This window comes from Salvelinus fontinalis, chromosome 39, assembly GCF_029448725.1.
Source record: "Salvelinus fontinalis isolate EN_2023a chromosome 39, ASM2944872v1, whole genome shotgun sequence".
In the NCBI taxonomy this organism is placed as follows: Eukaryota; Metazoa; Chordata; class Actinopteri; order Salmoniformes; family Salmonidae; genus Salvelinus; species Salvelinus fontinalis.
The window spans coordinates 1064690-1091975 of NC_074703.1; the positions used below are offsets into that span (position 1 = coordinate 1064690).

At 42.0% G+C, this 27286-nt stretch overlaps 1 protein-coding gene across 7 annotated transcripts in view; it reads right to left on the reverse strand.

The window, feature by feature from the left end:
• The window catches only part of eps8a (epidermal growth factor receptor pathway substrate 8a), a 108371-nt gene that overhangs the window by 46507 nt on the left and 34578 nt on the right, over positions 1–27286 (reverse strand). For all 7 annotated transcript variants that reach the window (XM_055905139.1, XM_055905141.1, XM_055905137.1 and 4 more), the window contains 7 exons: positions 26715–26864; positions 26464–26546; positions 24467–24603; positions 23913–23986; positions 4147–4273; positions 3654–3742; positions 3496–3570 (listed from right to left, as the gene is read on the reverse strand). In XM_055905139.1, coding sequence (XP_055761114.1) covers positions 3496–3570; positions 3654–3742; positions 4147–4273; positions 23913–23986; positions 24467–24603; positions 26464–26546; positions 26715–26864 — 735 coding nt within the window. The remainder of the gene's footprint in view (positions 1–3495; positions 3571–3653; positions 3743–4146; positions 4274–23912; positions 23987–24466; positions 24604–26463; positions 26547–26714; positions 26865–27286) is intronic.

The following is a 27286-nucleotide window of genomic DNA, read 5'->3' on the forward strand; positions in this document are numbered from 1 at the left end:
CTCTTAACCATTACCCTCACCACTAACTACTAGTCTCTTAACCATTACCCTCACCACTAACTACTAGGCTCTTAAACCATTATCCTCACCACTAACTACTAGGCTCTTAAACCATTACCCTCACCACTAACTACTAGGCTCTTAAACCATTACCCTCACCACTAACTACTAGGCTCTTAAACCATTACCCTCACCACTAACTACTAGGCTCTTAAACCATTACCCTCACCACTAACTACTAGTCTCTTAACCATTACCCTCACCACTAACTACTAGTCTCTTAACCATTACCCTCACCACTAACTACTAGGCTCTTAAACCATTACCCTCACCACTAACTACTAGGCTCTTAAACCATTACCCTCACCACTAACTACTAGTCGCTTAGCCATTACCCTCACCACTAACTACTAGTCTCTTAACCATTACCCTCACCACTAACTACTAGGCTCTTAAACCATTACCCTCACCACTAACTACTAGGCTCTTAAACCATTACCCTCACCACTAACTACTAGGCTCTTAAACCATTACCCTCACCACTAACTACTAGGCTCTTAAACCATTACCCTCACCACTAACTACTAGTCTCTTAAACCATTACCCTCACCACTAATTACTAGTCTCTTAACCATTACCCTCACCACTAACTACTAGTCTCTTAACCATTACCCTCACCACTAACTACTAGTCTCTTAAACCATTACCCTCACCACTAACTACTAGTCTATTAACCATTACCCTCACCACTAACTACTAGTCTCTTAACCATTACCCTCACCACTAACTACTAGGCTCTTAAACCATTACCCTCACCACTAACTACTAGGCTCTTAAACCATTACCCTCACCACTAACTACTAGTCTCTTAACCATTACCCTCACCACTAACTACTAGGCTCTTAAACCATTACCCTCACCACTAACTACTAGGCTCTTAAACCATTACCCTCACCACTAACTACTAGGCTCTTAAACCATTACCCTCACCACTAACTACTAGGCTCTTAAACCATTACCCTCACCACTAACTACTAGGCTCTTAAACCATTACCCTCACCACTAACTACTAGTCTCTTAAACCATTACCCTCACCACTAATTACTAGTCTCTTAACCATTACCCTCACCACTAACTACTAGGCTCTTAAACCATTACCCTCACCACTAACTACTAGGCTCTTAAACCATTACCCTCACCACTAACTACTAGGCTCTTAAACCATTACCCTCACCACTAACTACTAGTCTCTTAAACCATTACCCTCACCACTAACTACTAGTCTCTTAAACCATTACCCTCACCACTAACTACTAGTCTCTTAAACCATTACCCTCACCACTAACTACTAGTCTCTTAACCATTACCCTCACCACTAACTACTAGGCTCTTAAACCATTACCCACACCACTAAGTAATATGCTCTTAAACCATTACCCTCACCACTAACTACTAGACTCTTAAACCATTACCCTCACCACTAACTACTAGACTCTTAAACCATTACCCTCACCACTAACTACTAGTCTCTTAGCCATTACCCTCACCACTAACTACTAGGCTTTTAAACCATTACCCTCACCACTACCTACTAGTCTCTTAACCATTACCCTCACCACTAACTACTAGTCTCTTAACCATTACCCTCACCACTAACTACTAGGCTCTTAAACCATTATCCTCACCACTAACTACTAGGCTCTTAAACCATTACCCTCACCACTAACTACTAGGCTCTTAAACCATTACCCTCACCACTAACTACTAGGCTCTTAAACCATTACCCTCACCACTAACTACTAGGCTCTTAAACCATTACCCTCACCACTAACTACTAGTCTCTTAACCATTACCCTCACCACTAACTACTAGTCTCTTAACCATTACCCTCACCACTAACTACTAGGCTCTTAAACCATTACCCTCACCACTAACTACTAGGCTCTTAAACCATTACCCTCACCACTAACTACTAGTCGCTTAACCATTACCCTCACCACTAACTACTAGTCTCTTAACCATTACCCTCACCACTAACTACTAGGCTCTTAAACCATTACCCTCACCACTAACTACTAGGCTCTTAAACCATTACCCTCACCACTAACTACTAGGCTCTTAAACCATTACCCTCACCACTAACTACTAGGCTCTTAAACCATTACCCTCACCACTAACTACTAGTCTCTTAAACCATTACCCTCACCACTAATTACTAGTCTCTTAACCATTACCCTCACCACTAACTACTAGTCTCTTAACCATTACCCTCACCACTAACTACTAGTCTCTTAAACCATTACCCTCACCACTAACTACTAGTCTATTAACCATTACCCTCACCACTAACTACTAGTCTCTTAACCATTACCCTCACCACTAACTACTAGGCTCTTAAACCATTACCCTCACCACTAACTACTAGGCTCTTAAACCATTACCCTCACCACTAACTACTAGTCTCTTAACCATTACCCTCACCACTAACTACTAGGCTCTTAAACCATTACCCTCACCACTAACTACTAGGCTCTTAAACCATTACCCTCACCACTAACTACTAGGCTCTTAAACCATTACCCTCACCACTAACTACTAGGCTCTTAAACCATTACCCTCACCACTAACTACTAGGCTCTTAAACCATTACCCTCACCACTAACTACTAGTCTCTTAAACCATTACCCTCACCACTAATTACTAGTCTCTTAACCATTACCCTCACCACTAACTACTAGGCTCTTAAACCATTACCCTCACCACTAACTACTAGGCTCTTAAACCATTACCCTCACCACTAACTACTAGGCTCTTAAACCATTACCCTCACCACTAACTACTAGTCTCTTAAACCATTACCCTCACCACTAACTACTAGTCTCTTAAACCATTACCCTCACCACTAACTACTAGTCTCTTAAACCATTACCCTCACCACTAACTACTAGTCTCTTAACCATTACCCTCACCACTAACTACTAGGCTCTTAAACCATTACCCACACCACTAAGTAATATGCTCTTAAACCATTACCCTCACCACTAACTACTAGACTCTTAAACCATTACCCTCACCACTAACTACTAGGCTCTTAAACCATTACCCTCACCACTAACTACTAGGCTCTTAAACCATTACCCTCACCACTAACTACTAGGCTCTTAAACCATTACCCTCACCACTAACTACTAGGCTCTTAAACCATTACCCTCACCACTAACTACTAGGCTCTTAAACCATTACCCTCACCACTAACTACTAGGCTCTTAGCCAGCTCTGTTCCTCCAGAGGTCTGGATCACCTGGAGGAGAATTAAACCATTACCCTCACCACTAACTACTAGACTCTTAAACCATTACCCTCACCACTAACTACTAGGCTCTTAGCCAGCTCTGTCCCTCCAGAGGTCTGGATCACCTTCGAAGGTTGAAATGTGGGGACGGAGTGGAATCTGGCTTAAACATGCATAGCAGAGTAGAGCAGTCTGTCTCTCACCATCCTGAGTGGTGTGAACAGGAAGTGGACCAGGTCGTCAGCGCTGGGGTTCTGGATGAGGGTCTTCAACTTCCCCTGGAGGAGAGAGACAAGGAAAGTCATACAAATGTAAAAATAAATAAATAATAAATAAATATCATTCATCTTTGGTGTCTTACCAGCAGGTTGAAGGCATGTTTGAACTTCTGGAAACAGTCAACAAAATCCTCCTGAGTGGGAGGCTTGGCTCGCAGTGTTAGCACTCCCTCTGGTGGACAGAGAGAGACATGACAGGTAACACACAGTATTACAGTAGGATAGGCACTAGTCTAGCAACATTGATTGTTTTCCTAATTGTTTCCTGTTTTGATGTAAATGTTGTCCACAGTGGAAGGAACAATCTACTTAAGGAAACAGTAACAAGGTCATGGACAGTAGAATGAAGATCAGGACCAGGCCAGGAGGACTACAAACTAGATCTAAAGAACTACACCACCCAACAGTAACGAGGTCATGGACAGTAGAATGAAGATCAGGACCAGGCCAGGAGGACTACAAACTAGATCTGAAGAACTACACCCCCCAACAGTAACGAGGTCATGGACAGTAGAATGAAGACCAGGACCAGGCCAGGAGGACTACAAACTAGATCTAAAGAACTACACCACCCACCTCCGGGTCCCTTCTTCTTGTTCTTTTTAGATTTCTTCCTCTTGGAGAGCTCGTTGAAGGCCTCAGCTGCTTTCTGCAGTTTGGTCACGAAGAACTCAATGTGGTCCAGAATGTGGTTCAGGATTTGCTGCAAGAGAAGAAAGTACTGTTGAAAAGACACACAACCACAGACAGACTAACTTTTGTTACTCGCTAAATGAAGTCATTTAATGTAATGTCGGTGTGATTGACAGTCGCTGCCAGGTTCAACGTTACCCGTGTTGTTGCTGGAGATCTCCTAATAGTGGAGTATCCTTGTTGTTACTACAGACTACTGGTCTACATCTCCTAATAGTGGAGTATCCTTGTTGTTACTACAGACTACTGATCTACATCTCCTAATAGTGGAGTATCCTTGTTGTTACTACAGACTACTGATCTACATCTCCTAATAGTGGAGTATCCTTGTTGTTACTACAGACTACTGATCTACATCTCCTAATAGTGGAGTATCCTTGTTGTTACTACAGACTACTGATCTACATCTCCTAATAGTGGAGTATCCTTGATGTTACTACAGAACAGACTACTGATCTACATCTCCAAATAGTGGAGTATCCTTGTTGTTACTACAGAACAGACTACTGATCTACATCTCCTAATAGTGGAGTATCCTTGTTGTTACTACAGACTACTGGTCTACATCTCCTAATAGTGGAGTATCCTTGATGTTGCTACAGACTACTGATCTACATCTCCTAATAGTGGAGTATCCTTGTTGTTACTACAGACTACTGATCTACATCTCCTAATAGTGGAGTATCCTTGATGTTACTACAGACTACTGATCTACATCTCCTAATAGTGGAGTATCCTTGATGTTACTACAGAACAGACTACTGATCTACATCTCCTAATAGTGGAGTATCCTTGTTGTTACTACAGAACAGACTACTGATCTACATCTCCTAATAGTGGAGTATCCTTGTTGTTACTACAGAACAGACTACTGGTCTACATCTCCTAATAGTGGAGTATCCTTGATGTTACTACAGACTACTGATCTACATCTCCTAATAGTGGAGTATCCTTGTTGTTACTACAGACTACTGATCTACATCTCCTAATAGTGGAGTATCCTTGATGTTACTACAGACTACTGATCTACATCTCCTAATAGTGGAGTATCCTTGTTGTTACTACAGAACAGACTACTGGTCTACATCTCCTAATAGTGGAGTATCCTTGATGTTACTACAGACTACTGATCTACATCTCCTAATAGTGGAGTATCCTTGTTGTTACTACAGACTACTGATCTACATCTCCTAATAGTGGAGTATCCTTGATGTTACTACAGACTACTGATCTACATCTCCTAATAGTGGAGTATCCTTGTTGTTACTACAGAACAGACTACTGATCTACATCTCCTAATAGTGGAGTATCCTTGTTGTTACTACAGAACAGACTACTGGTCTACATCTCCTAATAGTGGAGTATCCTTGATGTTACTACAGACTACTGATCTACATCTCCTAATAGTGGAGTATCCTTGTTGTTACTACAGACTACTGATCTACATCTCCTAATAGTGGAGTATCCTTGATGTTACTACAGACTACTGATCTACATCTCCTAATAGTGGAGTATCCTTGATGTTACTACAGAACAGACTACTGATCTACATCTCCTAATAGTGGAGTATCCTTGTTGTTACTACAGACTACTGATCTACATCTCCTAATAGTGGAGTATCCTTGTTGTTACTACAGACTACTGGTCTACATCTCCTAATAGTGGAGTATCCTTGTTGTTACTACAGAACAGACTACTGGTCTACATCTCCTAATAGTGGAGTATCCTTGATGTTACTACAGACTACTGGTCTACATCTCCTAATAGTGGAGTATCCTTGATGTTACTACAGAACAGACTACTGATCTACATCTCCTAATAGTGGAGTATCCTTGATGTTACTACAGAACAGACTACTGATCTACATCTCCTAATAGTGGAGTATCCTTGTTGTTACTACAGACTACTGATCTACATCTCCTAATAGTGGAGTATCCTTGTTGTTACTACAGACTACTGATCTACATCTCCTAATAGTGGAGTATCCTTGTTGTTACTACAGAACAGACTACTGATCTACATCTCCTAATAGTGGAGTATCCTTGTTGTTACTACAGAACAGACTACTGATCTACATCTCCTAATAGTGGAGTATCCTTGATGTTACTACAGAACAGACTACTGATCTACATCTCCTAATAGTGGAGTATCCTTGATGTTACTACAGACTACTGGTCTACATCTCCTAATAGTGGAGTATCCTTGTTGTTACTACAGAACAGACTACTGATCTACATCTCCTAATAGTGGAGTATCCTTGTTGTTACTACAGAACAGACTACTGGTCTACATCTCCTAATAGTGGAGTATCCTTGATGTTACTACAGACTACTGATCTACATCTCCTAATAGTGGAGTATCCTTGATGTTACTACAGAACAGACTACTGATCTACATCTCCTAATAGTGGAGTATCCTTGTTGTTACTACAGACTACTGATCTACATCTCCTAATAGTGGAGTATCCTTGTTGTTACTACAGACTACTGGTCTACATCTCCTAATAGTGGAGTATCCTTGTTGTTACTACAGAACAGACTACTGGTCTACATCTCCTAATAGTGGAGTATCCTTGATGTTACTACAGAACAGACTACTGATCTACATCTCCTAATAGTGGAGTATCCTTGATGTTACTACAGAACAGACTACTGATCTACATCTCCTAATAGTGGAGTATCCTTGTTGTTACTACAGACTACTGATCTACATCTCCTAATAGTGGAGTATCCTTGTTGTTACTACAGACTACTGATCTACATCTCCTAATAGTGGAGTATCCTTGTTGTTACTACAGAACAGACTACTGATCTACATCTCCTAATAGTGGAGTATCCTTGTTGTTACTACAGACTACTGGTCTACATCTCCTAATAGTGGAGTATCCTTGTTGTTACTACAGAACAGACTACTGATCTACATCTCCTAATAGTGGAGTATCCTTGTTGTTACTACAGACTACTGGTCTACATCTCCTAATAGTGGAGTATCCTTGTTGTTACTACAGACTACTGATCTACATCTCCTAATAGTGGAGTATCCTTGATGTTAATACAGACTACTGGTCTACATCTCCTAATAGTGGAGTATCCTTGTTGTTACTACAGAACAGACTACTGATCTACATCTCCTAATAGTGGAGTATCCTTGTTGTTACTACAGACTACTGATCTACATCTCCTAATAGTGGAGTATCCTTGTTGTTACTACAGACTACTGGTCTACATCTCCTAATAGTGGAGTATCCTTGTTGTTACTATACACTACTGATCTACATCTCCTAATAGTGGAGTATCCTTGTTGTTACTACAGAACAGACTACTGATCTACATCTCCTAATAGTGGAGTATCCTTGATGTTACTACAGAACAGACTACTGGTCTACATCTCCTAATAGTGGAGTATCCTTGTTGTTACTACAGACTACTTATCTACATCTCCTAATAGTGGAGTATCCTTGATGTTACTACAGAACAGACTACTGATCTACATATCCTAATAGTGGAGTATCCTTGTTGTTTCTACAGAACAGACTACTGATCTACATCTCCTAATAGTGGAGTATCCTTGATGTTACTACAGAACAGACTACTGGTCTACATCTCCTAATAGTGGAGTATCCTTGTTGCTACTACAGACTACTGATCTACATCTCCTAATAGTGGAGTATCCTTGTTGTTACTACAGACTACTGATCTACATTTCCTAATAGTGGAGTATCCTTGTTGTTACTACAGACTACTGATCTACATCTCCTAATAGTGGAGTATCCTTGTTGTTACTACAGAACAGACTACTGGTCTACATCTCCTAATAGTGGAGTATCCTTGTTGTTACTACAGACTACTGGTCTACATCTCCTAATAGTGGAGTATCCTTGATGTTACTACAGAACAGACTACTGATCTACATCTCCTAATAGTGGAGTATCCTTGTTGTTACTACAGAACAGACTACTGATCTACATCTCCTAATAGTGGAGTATCCTTGATGTTACTACAGAACAGACTACTGATCTACATCTCCTAATAGTGGAGTATCCTTGTTGTTACTACAGACTACTGGTCTACATCTCCTAATAGTGGAGTATCCTTGTTGTTACTACAGACTACTGATCTACATCTCCTAAAAGTGGAGTATCCTTGTTGTTACTACAGACTACTGATCTACATCTCCTAATAGTGGAGTATCCTTGTTGTTACTACAGACTACTGATCTACATCTCCTAACAGTGGAGTATCCTTGATGTTACTACAGAACCGACTACTGGTCTACATCTCCTTATAGTGGAGTATCCTTGATGTTCCTACAGACTACTGATCTACATCTCCTAATAGTGGAGTATCCTTGATGTTACTACAGAACAGACTACTGATCTACATCTCCTAATAGTGGAGTATCCATGTTGTTACTACAGACTACTGATCTACATCTCCTTATAGTGGAGTATCCTTGTTGTTACTACAGACTACTGGTCTACATCTCCTAATAGTGGAGTATCCTTGTTGTTACTACAGAACAGACTACTGATCTACATCTCCTACTAGTGGAGTATCCTTGATGTTACTACAGACTACTGGTCTACATCTCCTAATAGTGGAGTATCCTTGTTGTTACTACAGACTACTGATCTACATCTCCTAATAGTGGAGTATCCTTGTTGTTACTACAGAACAGACTACTGATCTACATCTCCTAACAGTGGAGTATCCTTGTTGTTACTACAGAACAGACTACTGATCTACATCTCCTAATAGTGGAATATCCTTGATGTTACTACAGAACAGACTACTGATCTACATCTCCTAATAGTGGAGTATCCTTGATGTTACTACAGACTACTGGTCTACATCTCCTAATAGTGGAGTATCCTTGTTGTTACTACAGAACAGACTACTGATCTACATCTCCTAATAGTGGAGTATCCTTGTTGTTACTACAGAACAGACTACTGGTCTACATCTCCTAATAGTGGAGTATCCTTGATGTTACTACAGACTACTGATCTACATCTCCTAATAGTGGAGTATCCTTGATGTTACTACAGACTACTGGTCTACATCTCCTAATAGTGGAGTATCCTTGTTGTTACTACAGACTACTGGTCTACATCTCCTAATAGTGGAGTATCCTTGTTGTTACTACAGAACAGACTACTGGTCTACATCTCCTAATAGTGGAGTATCCTTGATGTTACTACAGAACAGACTACTGATCTACATCTCCTAATAGTGGAGTATCCTTGATGTTACTACAAAACAGACTACTGATCTACATCTCCTAATAGTGGAGTATCCTTGATGTTACTACAGACTACTGATCTACATCTCCTAATAGTGGAGTATCCTTGTTGTTACTACAGACTACTGGTCTACATCTCCTAATAGTGGAGTATCCTTGTTGTTACTACAGACTACTGGTCTACATCTCCTAATAGTGGAGTATCCTTGTTGTTACTACAGAACAGACTACTGATCTACATCTCCTAATAGTGGAGTATCCTTGATGTTACTACAAAACAGACTACTGATCTACATCTCCTAGTAGTGGAGTATCCTTGATGTTACTACAGACTACTGATCTACATCTCCTAATAGTGGAGTATCCTTGTTGTTACTACAGAACAGACTACTGGTCTACATCTCCTAATAGTGGAGTATCCTTGATGTTACTACAGAACAGACTACTGATCTACATCTCCTAATAGTGGAGTATCCTTGATGTTACTACAAAACAGACTACTGATCTACATCTCCTAGTAGTGGAGTATCCTTGATGTTACTACAGACTACTGATCTACATCTCCTAATAGTGGAGTATCCTTGTTGTTACTACAGACTACTGGTCTACATCTCCTAATAGTGGAGTATCCTTGTTGTTACTACAGACTACTGGTCTACATCTCCTAATAGTGGAGTATCCTTGTTGTTACTACAGAACAGACTACTGATCTACATCTCCTAATAGTGGAGTATCCTTGATGTTACTACAGACTACTGATCTACATCTCCTAATAGTGGAGTATCCTTGATGTTACTACAGACTACTGATCTACATCTCCTAATAGTGGAGTATCCTTGTTGTTACTACACACTACTGGTCTACATCTCCTAATAGTGGAGTATCCTTGTTGTTACTACAGAACAGACTACTGGTCTACATCTCCTAATAGTGGAGTATCCTTGATGTTACTACAAAACAGACTACTGATCTACATCTCCTAATAGTGGAGTATCCTTGATGTTACTACAGACTACTGATCTACATCTCCTAATAGTGGAGTATCCTTGTTGTTACTACAGACTACTGGTCTACATCTCCTAATAGTGGAGTATCCTTGTTGTTACTACAGAACAGACTACTGGTCTACATCTCCTAATAGTGGAGTATCCTTGATGTTACTACAGACTACTGATCTACATCTCCTAATAGTGGAGTATCCTTGATGTTACTACAGACTACTGGTCTACATCTCCTAATAGTGGAGTATCCTTGTTGTTACTACAGACTACTGGTCTACATCTCCTAATAGTGGAGTATCCTTGTTGTTACTACAGAACAGACTACTGGTCTACATCTCCTAATAGTGGAGTATCCTTGATGTTACTACAGAACAGACTACTGATCTACATCTCCTAATAGTGGAGTATCCTTGATGTTACTACAAAACAGACTACTGATCTACATCTCCTAATAGTGGAGTATCCTTGATGTTACTACAGACTACTGATCTACATCTCCTAATAGTGGAGTATCCTTGTTGTTACTACAGACTACTGGTCTACATCTCCTAATAGTGGAGTATCCTTGTTGTTACTACAGACTACTGGTCTACATCTCCTAATAGTGGAGTATCCTTGTTGTTACTACAGAACAGACTACTGATCTACATCTCCTAATAGTGGAGTATCCTTGATGTTACTACAAAACAGACTACTGATCTACATCTCCTAGTAGTGGAGTATCCTTGATGTTACTACAGACTACTGATCTACATCTCCTAATAGTGGAGTATCCTTGTTGTTACTACAGAACAGACTACTGGTCTACATCTCCTAATAGTGGAGTATCCTTGATGTTACTACAGAACAGACTACTGATCTACATCTCCTAATAGTGGAGTATCCTTGATGTTACTACAAAACAGACTACTGATCTACATCTCCTAGTAGTGGAGTATCCTTGATGTTACTACAGACTACTGATCTACATCTCCTAATAGTGGAGTATCCTTGTTGTTACTACAGACTACTGGTCTACATCTCCTAATAGTGGAGTATCCTTGTTGTTACTACAGACTACTGGTCTACATCTCCTAATAGTGGAGTATCCTTGTTGTTACTACAGAACAGACTACTGATCTACATCTCCTAATAGTGGAGTATCCTTGATGTTACTACAGACTACTGATCTACATCTCCTAATAGTGGAGTATCCTTGATGTTACTACAGACTACTGATCTACATCTCCTAATAGTGGAGTATCCTTGTTGTTACTACACACTACTGGTCTACATCTCCTAATAGTGGAGTATCCTTGTTGTTACTACAGAACAGACTACTGGTCTACATCTCCTAATAGTGGAGTATCCTTGATGTTACTACAAAACAGACTACTGATCTACATCTCCTAATAGTGGAGTATCCTTGATGTTACTACAGACTACTGATCTACATCTCCTAATAGTGGAGTATCCTTGTTGTTACTACAGACTACTGGTCTACATCTCCTAATAGTGGAGTATCCTTGTTGTTACTACAGACTACTGGTCTACATCTCCTAATAGTGGAGTATCCTTGTTGTTACTACAGAACAGACTACTGATCTACATCTCCTAATAGTGGAGTATCCTTGATGTTACTACAGACTACTGATCTACATCTCCTAATAGTGGAGTATCCTTGATGTTACTACAGACTACTGATCTACATCTCCTAATAGTGGAGTATCCTTGTTGTTACTACACACTACTGGTCTACATCTCCTAATAGTGGAGTATCCTTGTTGTTACTACAGAACAGACTACTGGTCTACATCTCCTAATAGTGGAGTATCCTTGTTGTTACTACAGAACAGACTACTGATCTACATCTCCTAATAGTGGAGTATCCTTGATGTTACTACAGAACAGACTACTGATCTACATCTCCTAATAGTGGAGTATCCTTGATGTTACTACAGACTACTGATCTACATCTCCTAATAGTGGAGTATCCTTGTTGTTACTACAGAACAGACTACTGGTCTACATCTCCTAATAGTGGAGTATCCTTGTTGTTACTACAGACTACTGGTCCACATCTCCTAATAGTGGAGTATCCTTGTTGTTACTACAGAACAGACTACTGGTCTACATCTCCTAATAGTGGAGTATCCTTGTTGTTACTACAGAACAGACTACTGATCTACATCTCCTAATAGTGGAGTATCCTTGATGTTACTACAGACTACTGATCTACATCTCCTAATAGTGGAGTATCCTTGATGTTACTACAGACTACTGATCTACATCTCCTAATAGTTGAGTATCCTTGTTGTTACTACAGAACAGACTACTGATCTACATCTCCTAATAGTGGAGTATCCTTGATGTTACTACAGAACAGACTACTGGTCTACATCTCCTTATAGTGGAGTATCCTTGATGTTACTACAGACTACTGATCTACATCTCCTAATAGTGGAGTATCCTTGTTGTTACTACAGAACAGACTACTGATCTACATCTCCTAATAGTGGAGTATCCTTGTTGTTACTACAGACTACTGGTCTACATCTCCTAATAGTGGAGTATCCTTGTTGTTACTACAGAACAGACTACTGATCTACATCTCCTAATAGTGGAGTATCCTTGATGTTACTACAGAACAGACTACTGATCTACATCTCCTAATAGTGGAGTATCCTTGATGTTACTACAGACTACTGGTCTACATCTCCTAATAGTGGAGTATCCTTGATGTTACTACAGAACAGACTACTGATCTACATCTCCTAATAGTGGAGTATCCATGTTGTTACTACAGACTACTGGTCTACATCTCCTAATAGTGGAGTATCCTTGTTGTTACTACAGACTACTGGTCTACATCTCCTAATAGTGGAGTATCCTTGATGTTACTACAGAACAGACTACTGATCTACATCTCCTAATAGTGGAGTATCCATGATGTTACTACAGACTACTGATCTACATCTCCTAATAGTGGAGTATCCTTGTTGTTACTACAGAACAGACTACTGATCTACATCTCCTAATAGTGGAGTATCCTTGTTGTTACTACAGAACAGACTACTGATCTACATCTCCTAACAGTGGAGTATCCTTGTTGTTACTACAGAACAGACTACTGATCTACATCTCCAAATAGTGGAGTATCCTTGATGTTACTACAGAACAGACTACTGATCTACATCTCCTAATAGTGGAGTATCCTTGTTGTTACTACAGACTACTGATCTACATCTCCTAATAGTGGAGTATCCTTGTTGTTACTACAGACTACTGGTCTACAACTCCTAATAGTGGAGTATCCTTGTTGTTACTACAGGACAGACTACTGGTCTACATCTCCTAATAGTGGAGTATCCTTGATGTTACTACAGAACAGACTACTGATCTACATCTCCTAATAGTGGAGTATCCTTGTTGTTACTACAGACTACTGGTCTACATCTCCTAATAGTGGAGTATCCTTGTTGTTACTACAGAACAGACTACTGATCTACATCTCCTAATAGTGGAGTATCCTTGTTGTTACTACAGAACAGACTACTGATCTACATCTCCTAATAGTGGAGTATCCTTGTTGTTACTACAGAACAGACTACTGGTCTACATCTCCTAATAGTGGAGTATCCTTGATGTTACTACAGACTACTGATCTACATCTCCTAATAGTGGAGTATCCTTGTTGTTACTACAGAACAGACTACTGATATACATCTCCTAATAGTGGAGTATCCTTGTTGTTACTACAGAACAGACTACTGATCTACATCTCCTAACAGTGGAGTATCCTTGTTGTTACTACAGAACAGACTACTGATCTACATCTCCAAATAGTGGAGTATCCTTGATGTTACTACAGAACAGACTACTGATCTACATCTCCTAATAGTGGAGTATCCTTGTTGTTACTACAGACTACTGATCTACATCTCCTAATAGTGGAGTATCCTTGTTGTTACTACAGACTACTGGTCTACAACTCCTAATAGTGGAGTATCCTTGTTGTTACTACAGGACAGACTACTGGTCTACATCTCCTAATAGTGGAGTATCCTTGATGTTACTACAGAACAGACTACTGATCTACATCTCCTAATAGTGGAGTATCCTTGTTGTTACTACAGACTACTGGTCTACATCTCCTAATAGTGGAGTATCCTTGTTGTTACTACAGAACAGACTACTGATCTACATCTCCTAATAGTGGAGTATCCTTGTTGTTACTACAGAACAGACTACTGATCTACATCTCCTAATAGTGGAGTATCCTTGTTGTTACTACAGAACAGACTACTGGTCTACATCTCCTAATAGTGGAGTATCCTTGATGTTACTACAGACTACTGATCTACATCTCCTAATAGTGGAGTATCCTTGTTGTTACTACAGAACAGACTACTGATCTACATCTCCTAATAGTGGAGTATCCTTGTTGTTACTACAGAACAGACTACTGGTCTACATCTCCTAATAGTGGAGTATCCTTGATGTTACTACAGACTACTGATCTACATCTCCTAATAGTGGAGTATCCTTGATGTTACTACAGACTACTGATCTACATCTCCTAATAGTGGAGTATCCTTGTTGTTACTACAGAACAGACTACTGATCTACATCTCCTAATAGTGGAGTATCCTTGATGTTACTACAGACTACTGATCTACATCTCCTAATAGTGGAGTATCCTTGTTGTTACTACAGACTACTGGTCTACATCTCCTAATAGTGGAGTATCCTTGTTGTTACTACAGAACAGACTACTGGTCTACATCTCCTAATAGTGGAGTATCCTTGATGTTACTACAGACTACTGATCTACATCTCCTAATAGTGGAGTATCCTTGATGTTACTACAGAACAGACTACTGATCTACATCTCCTAATAGTGGAGTATCCTTGATGTTACTACAGACTACTGATCTACATCTCCTAATAGTGGAGTATCCTTGATGTTACTACAGAACAGACTACTGATCTACATCTCCTAATAGTGGAGTATCCTTGATGTTACTACAGAACAGACTACTGATCTACATCTCCTAATAGTGGAGTATCCTTGTTGTTACTACAGAACAGACTACTGATCTACATCTCCTAATAGTGGAGTATCCTTGATGTTACTACAGAACAGACTACTGGTCTACATCTCCTAATAGTGGAGTATCCTTGTTGTTACTACAGACTACTGATCTACATCTCCTAATAGTGGAGTATCCTTGTTGTTACTACAAAACAGACTACTGATCTACATCTCCTAATAGTGGAGTATCCTTGATGTTACTACAGACTACTGATCTACATCTCCTAATAGTGGAGTATCCTTGTTGTTACTACAGACTACTGGTCTACATCTCCTAATAGTGGAGTATCCTTGTTGTTACTACAGACTACTGGTCTACATCTCCTAATAGTGGAGTATCCTTGTTGTTACTAAAGAACAGACTACTGGTCTACATCTCCTAATAGTGGAGTATCCTTGTTGTTACTACAGAACAGACTACTGATCTACATCTGCTAATAGTGGAGTATCCTTGATGTTACTACAGACTACTGATCTACATCTCCTAATAGTGGAGTATCCTTGTTGTTACTACAGAACAGACTACTGGTCTACATCTCCTAATAGTGGAGTATCCTTGATGTTACTACAGACTACTGATCTACATCTCCTAATAGTGGAGTATCCTTGTTGTTACTACAGAACAGACTACTGGTCTACATCTCCTAATAGTGGAGTATCCTTGTTGTTACTACAGAACAGACTACTGGTCTACATCTCCTAATAGTGGAGTATCCTTGTTGTTACTACAGAACAGACTACTGGTCTACATCTCCTAATAGTGGAGTATCCTTGTTGTTACTACAGAACAGACTACTGATCTACATCTCCTAATAGTGGAGTATCCTTGTTGTTACTACAGACTACTGATCTACATCTCCTAATAGTGGAGTATCCTTGATGTTACTACAGAACAGACTACTGATCTACATCTCCTAATAGTGGAGTATCCTTGATGTTACTACAGAACAGACTACTGATCTACATCTCCTAATAGTGGAGTATCCTTGTTGTTACTACAGACTACTGGTCTACATCTCCTAATAGTAGAGTATCCTTGATGTTACTACAGAACAGACTACTGATCTACATCTCCTAATAGTGGAGTATCCTTGATGTTACTACAGAACAGACTACTGGTCTACATCTCCTAATAGTGGAGTATCCTTGTTGTTACTACAGAACAGACTACTGGTCTACATCTCCTAATAGTGGAGTATCCTTGTTGTTACTACAGAACAGACTACTGGTCTACATCTCCTAATAGTGGAGTATCCTTGTTGTTACTACAGAACAGACTACTGATCTACATCTCCTAATAGTGGAGTATCCTTGATGTTACTACAGACTACTGATCTACATCTCCTAATAGTGGAGTATCCTTGTTGTTACTACAGAACAGACTACTGGTCTACATCTCCTAATAGTGGAGTATCCTTGATGTTACTACAGAACAGACTACTGATCTACATCTCCTAATAGTGGAGTATCCTTGATGTTACTACAGAACAGACTACTGATCTACATCTCCTAATAGTGGAGTATCCTTGATGTTACTACAGAACAGACTACTGGTCTACATCTCCTTATAGTGGAGTATCCTTGATGTTACTACAGACTACTGATCTACATCTCCTAATAGTGGAGTATCCTTGATGTTACTACAGAACAGACTACTGATCTACATCTCCTAATAGTGGAGTATCCTTGTTGTCACTACAGAACAGACTACTGATCTACATCTCCTAATAGTGGAGTATCCTTGATGTTTCTACAGACTACTGATCTACATCTCCTAATAGTGGAGTATCCTTGATGTTACTACAGACTACTGATCTAAATCTCCTAATAGTGGAGTATCCTTGTTGTTACTACAGAACAGACTACTGATCTACATCTCCTAATAGTGGAGTATCCTTGATGTTACTACAGAACAGACTACTGGTCTACATCTCCTTATAGTGGAGTATCCTTGATGTTACTACAGACTACTGATCTACATCTCCTAATAGTGGAGTATCCTTGTTGTTACTACAGAACAGACTACTGATCTACATCTCCTAATAGTGGAGTATCCTTGTTGTTACTACAGACTACTGGTCTACATCTCCTAATAGTGGAGTATCCTTGTTGTTACTACAGAACAGACTACTGATCTACATCTCCTAATAGTGGAGTATCCTTGATGTTACTACAGAACAGACTACTGATCTACATCTCCTAATAGTGGAGTATCCATGTTGTTACTACAGACTACTGGTCTACATCTCCTAATAGTGGAGTATCCTTGTTGTTACTACAGACTACTGGTCTACATCTCCTAATAGTGGAGTATCCTTGATGTTACTACAGAACAGACTACTGATCTACATCACCTAATAGTGGAGTATCCATGATGTTACTACAGACTACTGATCTACATCTCCTAATAGTGGAGTATCCTTGTTGTTACTACAGAACAGACTACTGATCTACATCTCCTAATAGTGGAGTATCCTTGTTGTTACTACAGAACAGACTACTGATCTACATCTCCTAATAGTGGAGTATCCTTGTTGTTACTACAGAACAGACTACTGGTCTACATCTCCTAACAGTGGAGTATCCTTGTTGTTACTACAGAACAGACTACTGATCTACATCTCCTAATAGTGGAGTATACTTGATGTTACTACAGAACAGACTACTGATCTACATCTCCTAATAGTGGAGTATCCTGTTGTTACTACAGACTACTGATCTACATCTCCTAATAGTGGAGTATCCTTGATGTTACTACAGAACAGACTACTGATCTACATCTCCTAATAGTGGAGTATCCTTGTTGTTACTACAGACTACTGATCTACATCTCCTAATAGTGGAGTATCCTTGTTGTTACTACAGACTACTGGTCTACATCTCCTAATAGTGGAGTATCCTTGTTGTTACTACAGACTACTGATCTACATCTCCTAATAGTGGAGTATCCTTGATGTTACTACAGACTACTGATCTACATCTCCTAATAGTGGAGTATCCTTGTTGTTACTACAGACTACTGATCTACATCTCCTAATAGTGGAGTATCCTTGTTGTTACTACAGACTACTGGTCTACATCTCCTAATAGTGGAGTATCCTTGATGTTACTACAGAACAGACTACTGATCTACATCTCCTAATAGTGGAGTATCCTTGTTGTTACTACAGAACAGACTACTGGTCTACATCTCCTAATAGTGGAGTATCCTTGTTGTTACTACAGACTACTGGTCTACATCTCCTAATAGTGGAGTATCCTTGTTGTTACTACAGAACAGACTACTGGTCTACATCTCCTAATAGTGGAGTATCCTTGTTGTTACTACAGAACAGACTACTGATCTACATCTCCTAATAGTGGAGTATCCTTGATGTTACTACAGACTACTGGTCTACATCTCCTAATAGTGGAGTATCCTTGTTGTTACTACAGACTACTGATCTACATCTCCTAATAGTGGAGTATCCTTGTTGTTACTACAGACTACTGGTCTACATCTCCTAATAGTGGAGTATCCTTGTTGTTACTACAGAACAGACTACTGATCTACATCTCCTAATAGTGGAGTATCCTTGATGTTACTACAGACTACTGATCTACATCTCCTAATAGTGGAGTATCCTTGTTGTTACTACAGACTACTGGTCTACATCTCCTAATAGTGGAGTATCCTTGATGTTACTACAGAACAGACTACTGATCTACATCTCCTAATAGTGGAGTATCCTTGTTGTTACTACAGAACAGACTACTGGTATACATCTCCTAATAGTGGAGTATCCTTGTTGTTACTACAGAACAGACTACGGATCTACATCTCCTAATAGTGGAGTATCCTTGATGTTACTACAGACTACTGATCTACATCTCCTAATAGTGGAGTATCCTTGTTGTTACTACAGAACAGACTACTGATCTACATCTCCTAATAGTGGAGTATCCTTGTTGTTACTAAAGACTACTGGTCTACATCTCCTAATAGTGGAGTATCCTTGTTGTTACTACAGACTACTGATCTACATCTCCTAATAGTGGAGTATCCTTGTTGTTACTACAGACTACTGATCTACATCTCCTAATAGTGGAGTATCCTTGTTGTTACTACAGAACAGACTACTGATCTACATCTCCTAATAGTGGAGTATCCTTGTTGTTATTACAGAACAGACTACTGGTCTACATCTCCTAATAGTGGAGTATCCTTGATGTTACTACAGACTACTGGTCTACATCTCCTAATAGTGGAGTATCCTTGTTGTTACTACAGAACAGACTACTGGTCTACATCTCCTAATAGTGGAGTATCCTTGTTGTTACTACAGACTACTGATCTACATCTCCTAATAGTGGAGTATCCTTTTTGTTACTACAGACTACTGATCTACATCTCCTAATAGTGGAGTATCCTTGATGTTACTATAGAACAGACTACTGGTCTACATCTCCTAATAGTGGAGTATCCTTGTTGTTACTACAGACTACTGATCTACATCTCCTAATAGTGGAGTATCCTTGATGTTACTACAGACTACTGGTCTACATCTCCTAATAGTGGAGTATCCTTGTTGTTACTACAGACTACTGGTCTACATCTCCTAATAGTGGAGTATCCTTGTTGTTACTACAGACTACTGGTCTACATCTCCTAATAGTGGAGTATCCTTGTTGTTACTACAGACCTGACTCCAGATCAGCCTGTAGGTGAAACTACTCATCAGTCTGCAGTATTGAAGAAACAAACGACTGAAGACCTGACTCCAGATCAGCCTCTAGGTGAAACTACTCATCAGTCTGCAGTATTGAAGAAACAAACGACTGAAGACCTGACTCCAGATCAGCCTCTAGGTGAAACTACTCATCAGTCTGCAGTATTGAAGAAACAAACGACTTAAGACCTGACTCCAGATCAGCCTCTAGGTGAAACTACTCATCAGTCTGCAGTATTGAAACAAACAAACGACTGAAGACCTGACTCCAGATCAGCCTCTAGGTGAAACTACTCATCAGTCTGCAGTATTGAAACAAACAAACGACTGACACTCTGCCGACACACTCTGCCGACACACTCTGCCGACACACTCTGCCGACACACTCTGCCGACACACTCTGCCGACACACTCCGCCGACACACTCCGCCGACACACTCCGCCGACACACTCCGCCGACACACTCCGCCGACACACTCCGCCGACACACTCCGCCGACACACTCCGCCGACACACTCCGCCGACACACTCCGCCGACACACTCCGCCGACACACTCCGCCGACACACTCCGCCGACACACTCCGCCGACACACTCCGCCGACACTCCGCCGACACACTCCGCCGACACACTCCGCCGACACACTCCGCCGACACACTCCGCCGACACTCCGCCGACACACTCCGCCGACACACTCCGCCGACACACTCCGCCGACACACTCCGCCGACACTCTACTGACACTCTACTAACACACTCTAATGACACTCTGCCGACACTCTACTGACACTCTACTGACACTCTACTGACACTCTGCTGACACTCTGCTGACACTCTGCTGACACTCTGCTGACACACTGCTGACACTCTGCTGACACACTCTGCTGACACACTGCTGACACACTGCTGACACACTGCTGACACACTGCTGACACACTCTGCTGACACTCTCTACTGACACACTGCTGACACACTCTACTGACACTCTGCTGACACACTCTGCTGACACACTGCTGACACACTGCTGACACACTGCTGACACACTGCTGACACACTCTGCTGACACTCTCTACTGACACACTGCTGACACTCTCTACTGACACTCTACTGACACTCTACTGACACTCTGCTGACACACTGCTGACACACTCTGCTGACACTCTCTACTGACACACTGCTGACACTCTCTACTGACACTCTACTGACACTCTACTGACACTCTGCTGACACACTGCTGACACACTGCTGACACACTGCTGACACACTGCTGACACACTCTGCTGACACACTCTGCTGACACACTGCTGACACACTGCTGACACACTGCTGACACACTGCTGACACACTGCTGACACACTGCCGACACACTCTGCCGACACACTCTGCCGACACACTCTACCGACACACTCTGCCGACACACTCTGCCGACACTCTGCCGACACTCTACTGACACACTCTACTGACACACTCTACTGACACTCTGCCGACACACTCTACTGACACTCTGCCGACACTCTGCTGCCGACACACTCTACTGACACTCTGCCGACACTCTGCTGCCGACACACTCTGCCGACACACTCTGCCGACACACTCTGCCGACACACTCTGCCGACACACTCTACTGACACACTCTGCCGACACACTCTGCTGACACACTCTGCTGACACACTCTGCTGACACACTCTGCTGACACACTCTACTGACACACTCTGCCGACACACTCTGCCGACACACTCTGCTGACACACTCTACTGACACACTCTGCCGACACACTCTGCCGACACACTCTGCTGACACGCTCTGCTGACACGCTCTACTGACACTCTCTACTGACACTCTCTACTGACACTCTACTGACTCTCTACTGACACTCTACTGACACTCTACTGACTCTCTACTGACTCTCTACTGACACTCTACTGACACTCTACTGACACTCTCTACTGACACTCTACTGACACTCTACTGACACTCTGCTGACACTCTCTACTGACACTCTACTGACACTCTCTACTGACACTCTGCTGACACTCTCTACTGAGACTCTGCTGACACTCTACTGACACTCTCTACTGACACTCTACTGACACTCTCTACTGACACTCTACTGACACTCTCTACTGACACTCTCTACTGACACTCTCTACTGACACTCTGCTGACACTCTCTACTGAGACTCTCTACTGAGACTCTCTACTGACACTCTACTGACACTCTCTACTGAGACTCTGCTGACACTCTCTACTGACACTCTCTACTGACACTCTACTGACACTCTCTACTGACACTCTGCTGACACTCTCTACTGACACTCTGCTGACACTCTCTACTGACACTCTGCTGACACTCTCTACTGAGACTCTGCTGACACTCTACTGACACTCTGTTGACACTCTCTACTGAGACTCTGCTGACACTCTACTGACACTCTGTTGACACTCTCTACTGACACTCTCTACTGACACTCTACTGACACTCTCTACTGACACTCTGCTGACACTCTCTACTGACACTCTGCTGACACTCTCTACTGACACTCTACTGACACTCTCTACTGACACTCTGCTGACACTCTACTGACACTCTGCTGACACTCTACTGACACTCTGCTGACACTCTCTACTGACACTCTGCTGACACTCTACTGACACTCTACTGACACTCTACTGACACTCTACTGACACTCTGCTGACACTCTCTACTGACACTCTGCTGACACTCTCTACTGACACTCTGCTGACACTCTCTACTGAGACTCTGCTGACACTCTACTGACACTCTGTTGACACTCTCTACTGAGACTCTGCTGACACTCTACTGACACTCTGTTGACACTCTCTACTGAGACTCTGCTGACACTCTACTGACACTCTCTACTGACACTCTGCTGACACTCTCTACTGACACTCTGCTGACACTCTCTACTGACACTCTGTTGACACTCTCTACTGAGACTCTGCTGACACTCTACTGACACTCTGTTGACACTCTCTACTGAGACTCTGCTGACACTCTACTGACACTCTCTACTGACACTCTCTACTGACACTCTCTACTGACACTCTGCTGACGGACGCACAGAGAGAGAGGTAGACAGACTGCCAGACGGTATCAGTGTGTGGTATCTGGACAGACTGCCAGACGGTATCAGTGTGTGGTATCTGGACAGACTGCCAGACGGTATCAGTGTGTGGTATCTGGACAGACTGCCAGACGGTATCAGTGTGTGGACTCTGGACAGACTGCCAGACGGTATCAGTGTGTGGTATCTGGACAGACTGCCAGATGGTATCAGTGTGTGGTATCTGGACAGACTGCCAGATGGTATCAGTGTGTGGTATCTGGACAGACTGCCAGATGGTATCAGTGTGTGGTATCTGGACAGACTGCCAGACGGTATCAGTGTGTGGTATCTGGACAGACTGCCAGACGGTATCAGTGTGTGGACTCTGGACAGACTGCCAGACGGTATCAGTGTGTGGTATCTGGACAGACTGCCAGATGGTATCAGTGTGTGGTATCTGGACAGACTGCCAGATGGTATCAGTGTGTGGTATCTGGACAGACTGCCAGATGGTATCAGTGTGTGGTATCTGGACAGACGGACAGTGGGAAACACTCACCACGTCTCGATCCACTCTGGTAGCCAACATCTCTGGAGGTTCCTTCTGGTCAGAATATTGGTGCTGTTTATCATCTGATAGGGACAGGATGGAGAGGGAGGAGGGGGGAGAGAAGGGAATTAGAATAGTGACACGATCTTCCCAACGAGCTTATTCTCAAATCAAACCAAGTGTTATTTGTCACATGCGTCGAATACAACAGGTCTGTAGACTTTACTGTGAAATGCATTCATTTACATTTAAGTCATTTAGCAGACGCTCTTATCCAGAGCGACTTACAAATTGGACAAGTCAGTTAAGAACAAATTCTTATTTACAATGACGGCCTAGGAACAGTGGGTTAACTGCCTTGTTCAGGGGCAGAACGACAGATTTGTACCTTGTCAGCTCGGCGATTTGAACTTGCAACCTTTCAGTTACTAGACCAACGCTCTAACCACTAGGCTACCCTGCCGCCCCTTTCATGTTGCCATAGCGTTGACTTCTGAGTGATATCCCGCTTATTAGAAAGGCAGAACCTTTCAGACTCAGTAAGTCCCAGTGTGTTTTCTTACAGTCCTGCTGCTCCGCCGCCCAGGCTGACCAGGCTGCCACACGACTCTTCACGTCCAGCTGGGTGAGGGTGGCGGGGGGCTCGGGGGCGGGCGCCGCGGGGGGCGGCGGGATGACCCCGTCGCTCTTCAGAATCATCCTATAGGAGTACGGGAGGATGAGATAAGAGGCAGACAGACAATCAGATAGAGACCAGACCCAGATTCAAATCACAGATACAAACAGAACCCCATACAGCACCGATACAGACACAGACCCAAATCACAGAGACAAACAGAACCCCATACAGCACCGATACAGACCCAGACCCAAATCACAGAGACAAACAGAACCCCATACAGAACCAATACAGACACAGATACAAACAGAACCCCATACAGCACCGATACAGACCCAGACCCACATCACAGAGACAAACAGAACCCCATACAGCACCGATACAGACCCAGACCCACATCACAGAGACAAACAGAACCCCATACAGCACCGATACAGACCCAGATCACAGAGACAAACAGAACCCCATACAGCACCGATACAGACACAGATCCAAATCACAGAGACAAACAGAACCCCATACAGCACTGATACAGACACAGACATGGAATAGAAACCAGCCAATCACAAATACTATTTTAACAACTACAGAAACCCAAACCCAGTTTAATCTTAAAACCTTCAGAATAAGAACCCATTCTAACAGAACCCATTCTAACAGAACCCATTCTAACAGAGCTCTATAAAGTAACAGAACCCATTCTAACAGAGCTCTATAAAGTAACAGAACCCATTCTAACAGAACCCATTCTAACAGAGCTCTATAAAGTAACAGAACCCATTCTAACAGAGCTCTATAAAGTAACAGAACCCATTCTAACAGAACCCATTCTAACAGAGCTCTATAAAGTAACAGAACCCATTCTAACAGAGCTCTATAAAGTAACAGAACCCATTCTAACAGAACCCATTCTAACAGAGCTCTATAAAGTAACAGAACCCATTCTAACAGAGCTCTATAAAGTAACAGAACCCATTCTAACAGAGCTCTATAAAGTAACAGAACCCATTCTAACAGAGCTCTATAAAGTAACAGAACCCATTCTAACAGAGCTCTATAAAGTAACAGAACCCATTCTAACAGAGCTCTATAAAGTAACAGAACCCATTCTAACAGAGCTCTATAAAGTAACAGAACCCATTCTAACAGAGCTCTATAAAGTAACAGAACCCATTCTAACAGAGCTCTATAAAGTAACAGAACCCATTCTAACAGAGCTCTATAAAGTAACAGAACCCATTCTAAAAGAGCTCTATAAAGTAACAGAACCCATTCTAACAGAGCTCTATAAAGTAACAGAACCCATTCTAACAGAGCTCTATAAAGTAACAGAACCCATTCTAACAGAGCTCTATAAAGTAACAGAACCCATTATAACAGAGCTCTATAAAGTAACAGAACCCATTCTAACAGAGCTCTATAAAGTAACAGAACCCATTCTAACAGAGCTCTATAAAGTAACAGAACCCATTCTAAAAGAGCTCTATAAAGTAACAGTAGTAGTAGTTAGAGGTGTTATACCGTAGTGGTTCTGGTCTCTACTACAGTACAGAGTCCAGTCGGAGACGACAGGTAGTTAGAGGTGTTTTACCGTAGCGGTTCTGGTCTCTACTACAGTACAGAGTCCAGTCGGAGACGACAGGTAGTTAGAGGTGTTATACCGTAGAGGTTCTGGTCTCTACTACAGTACAGAGTCCAGTCAGAGACGACAGGTAGTTAGAGGTGTTATACCGTAGTGGTTCTGGTCTCTACTACAGTACAGAGTCCAGTCAGAGACGACAGGTAGTTAGAGGTGTTATACCGTAGTGGTTCTGGTCTCTACTACAGTACAGAGTCCAGTCAGAGACGACAGGTAGTTACAGGTGTTATACCGTAGTGGTTCTGGTCTCTACTACAGTACAGAGTCCAGTCAGAGACGACAGGTAGTTACAGGTGTTTTACCGTAGTGTTTCGGGTCTCTTCTTCACCTTGCCTCCCTTGTGATCCATCATGGCCCCCTCTATATCAGCCTGGATCAGGTTGGCCTGGAGGAGACAGACAGACAGAGAACACATCACTTACTGTCTGTGTGTGTGTGTGTGTGTGTGTGTGTGTGTGTGTGTGTGTGTGTGTGTGTGTGTGTGTGTGTGTGTGTGTGTGTGTGTGTGTGTGTGTGTGTGTGTGTGTGTGTGTGTGTGTGTGCGTGTGTGCACCTTGATCTCGTCACATTGGAAAAGGTGCAGGTCTGGTTTGCCCTGGCCCGGCTCCTTACACACCAGAGCCAAGATGGAGTCGTAGTTGCAGGATGACATCACTGCCTGGCAGTGCATGATGGTCCCCAACGGAAAGTTCTCCAACTCATTCTGAAACAATAACCAACAGGTCAGCTAACCAGCTTAAAAACTGTTCTGAGGCCAGCCCTAACCAACAGGTCAGTTAACCAGCTTAAAAACTGTTCTGAGGCCAGCCCTAACCAACAGGTCAGTTAACCAGCTTAAAAACTGTTCTGAGGCCAGCCCTAACCAACAGGTCAGTTAACCAGCTTAAAAACTGTTCTGATGCCAGCCCTAACCAACAGGTAAGTTAACCAGCTTAAAAACTGTTCTGAGGCCAGCCCTAACCAACAGGTAAGTTAACCAGCTTAAAAACTGTTCTGAGGCCAGCCCTAACCAACAGGTCAGTTAACCAGCTTAAAAACTGTTCTGAGGCCAGCCCTAACCAACAGGTCAGTTAACCAGCTTAAAAACTGTTCTGAGGCCAGCCCTAACAAACAGGTCAGTTAACC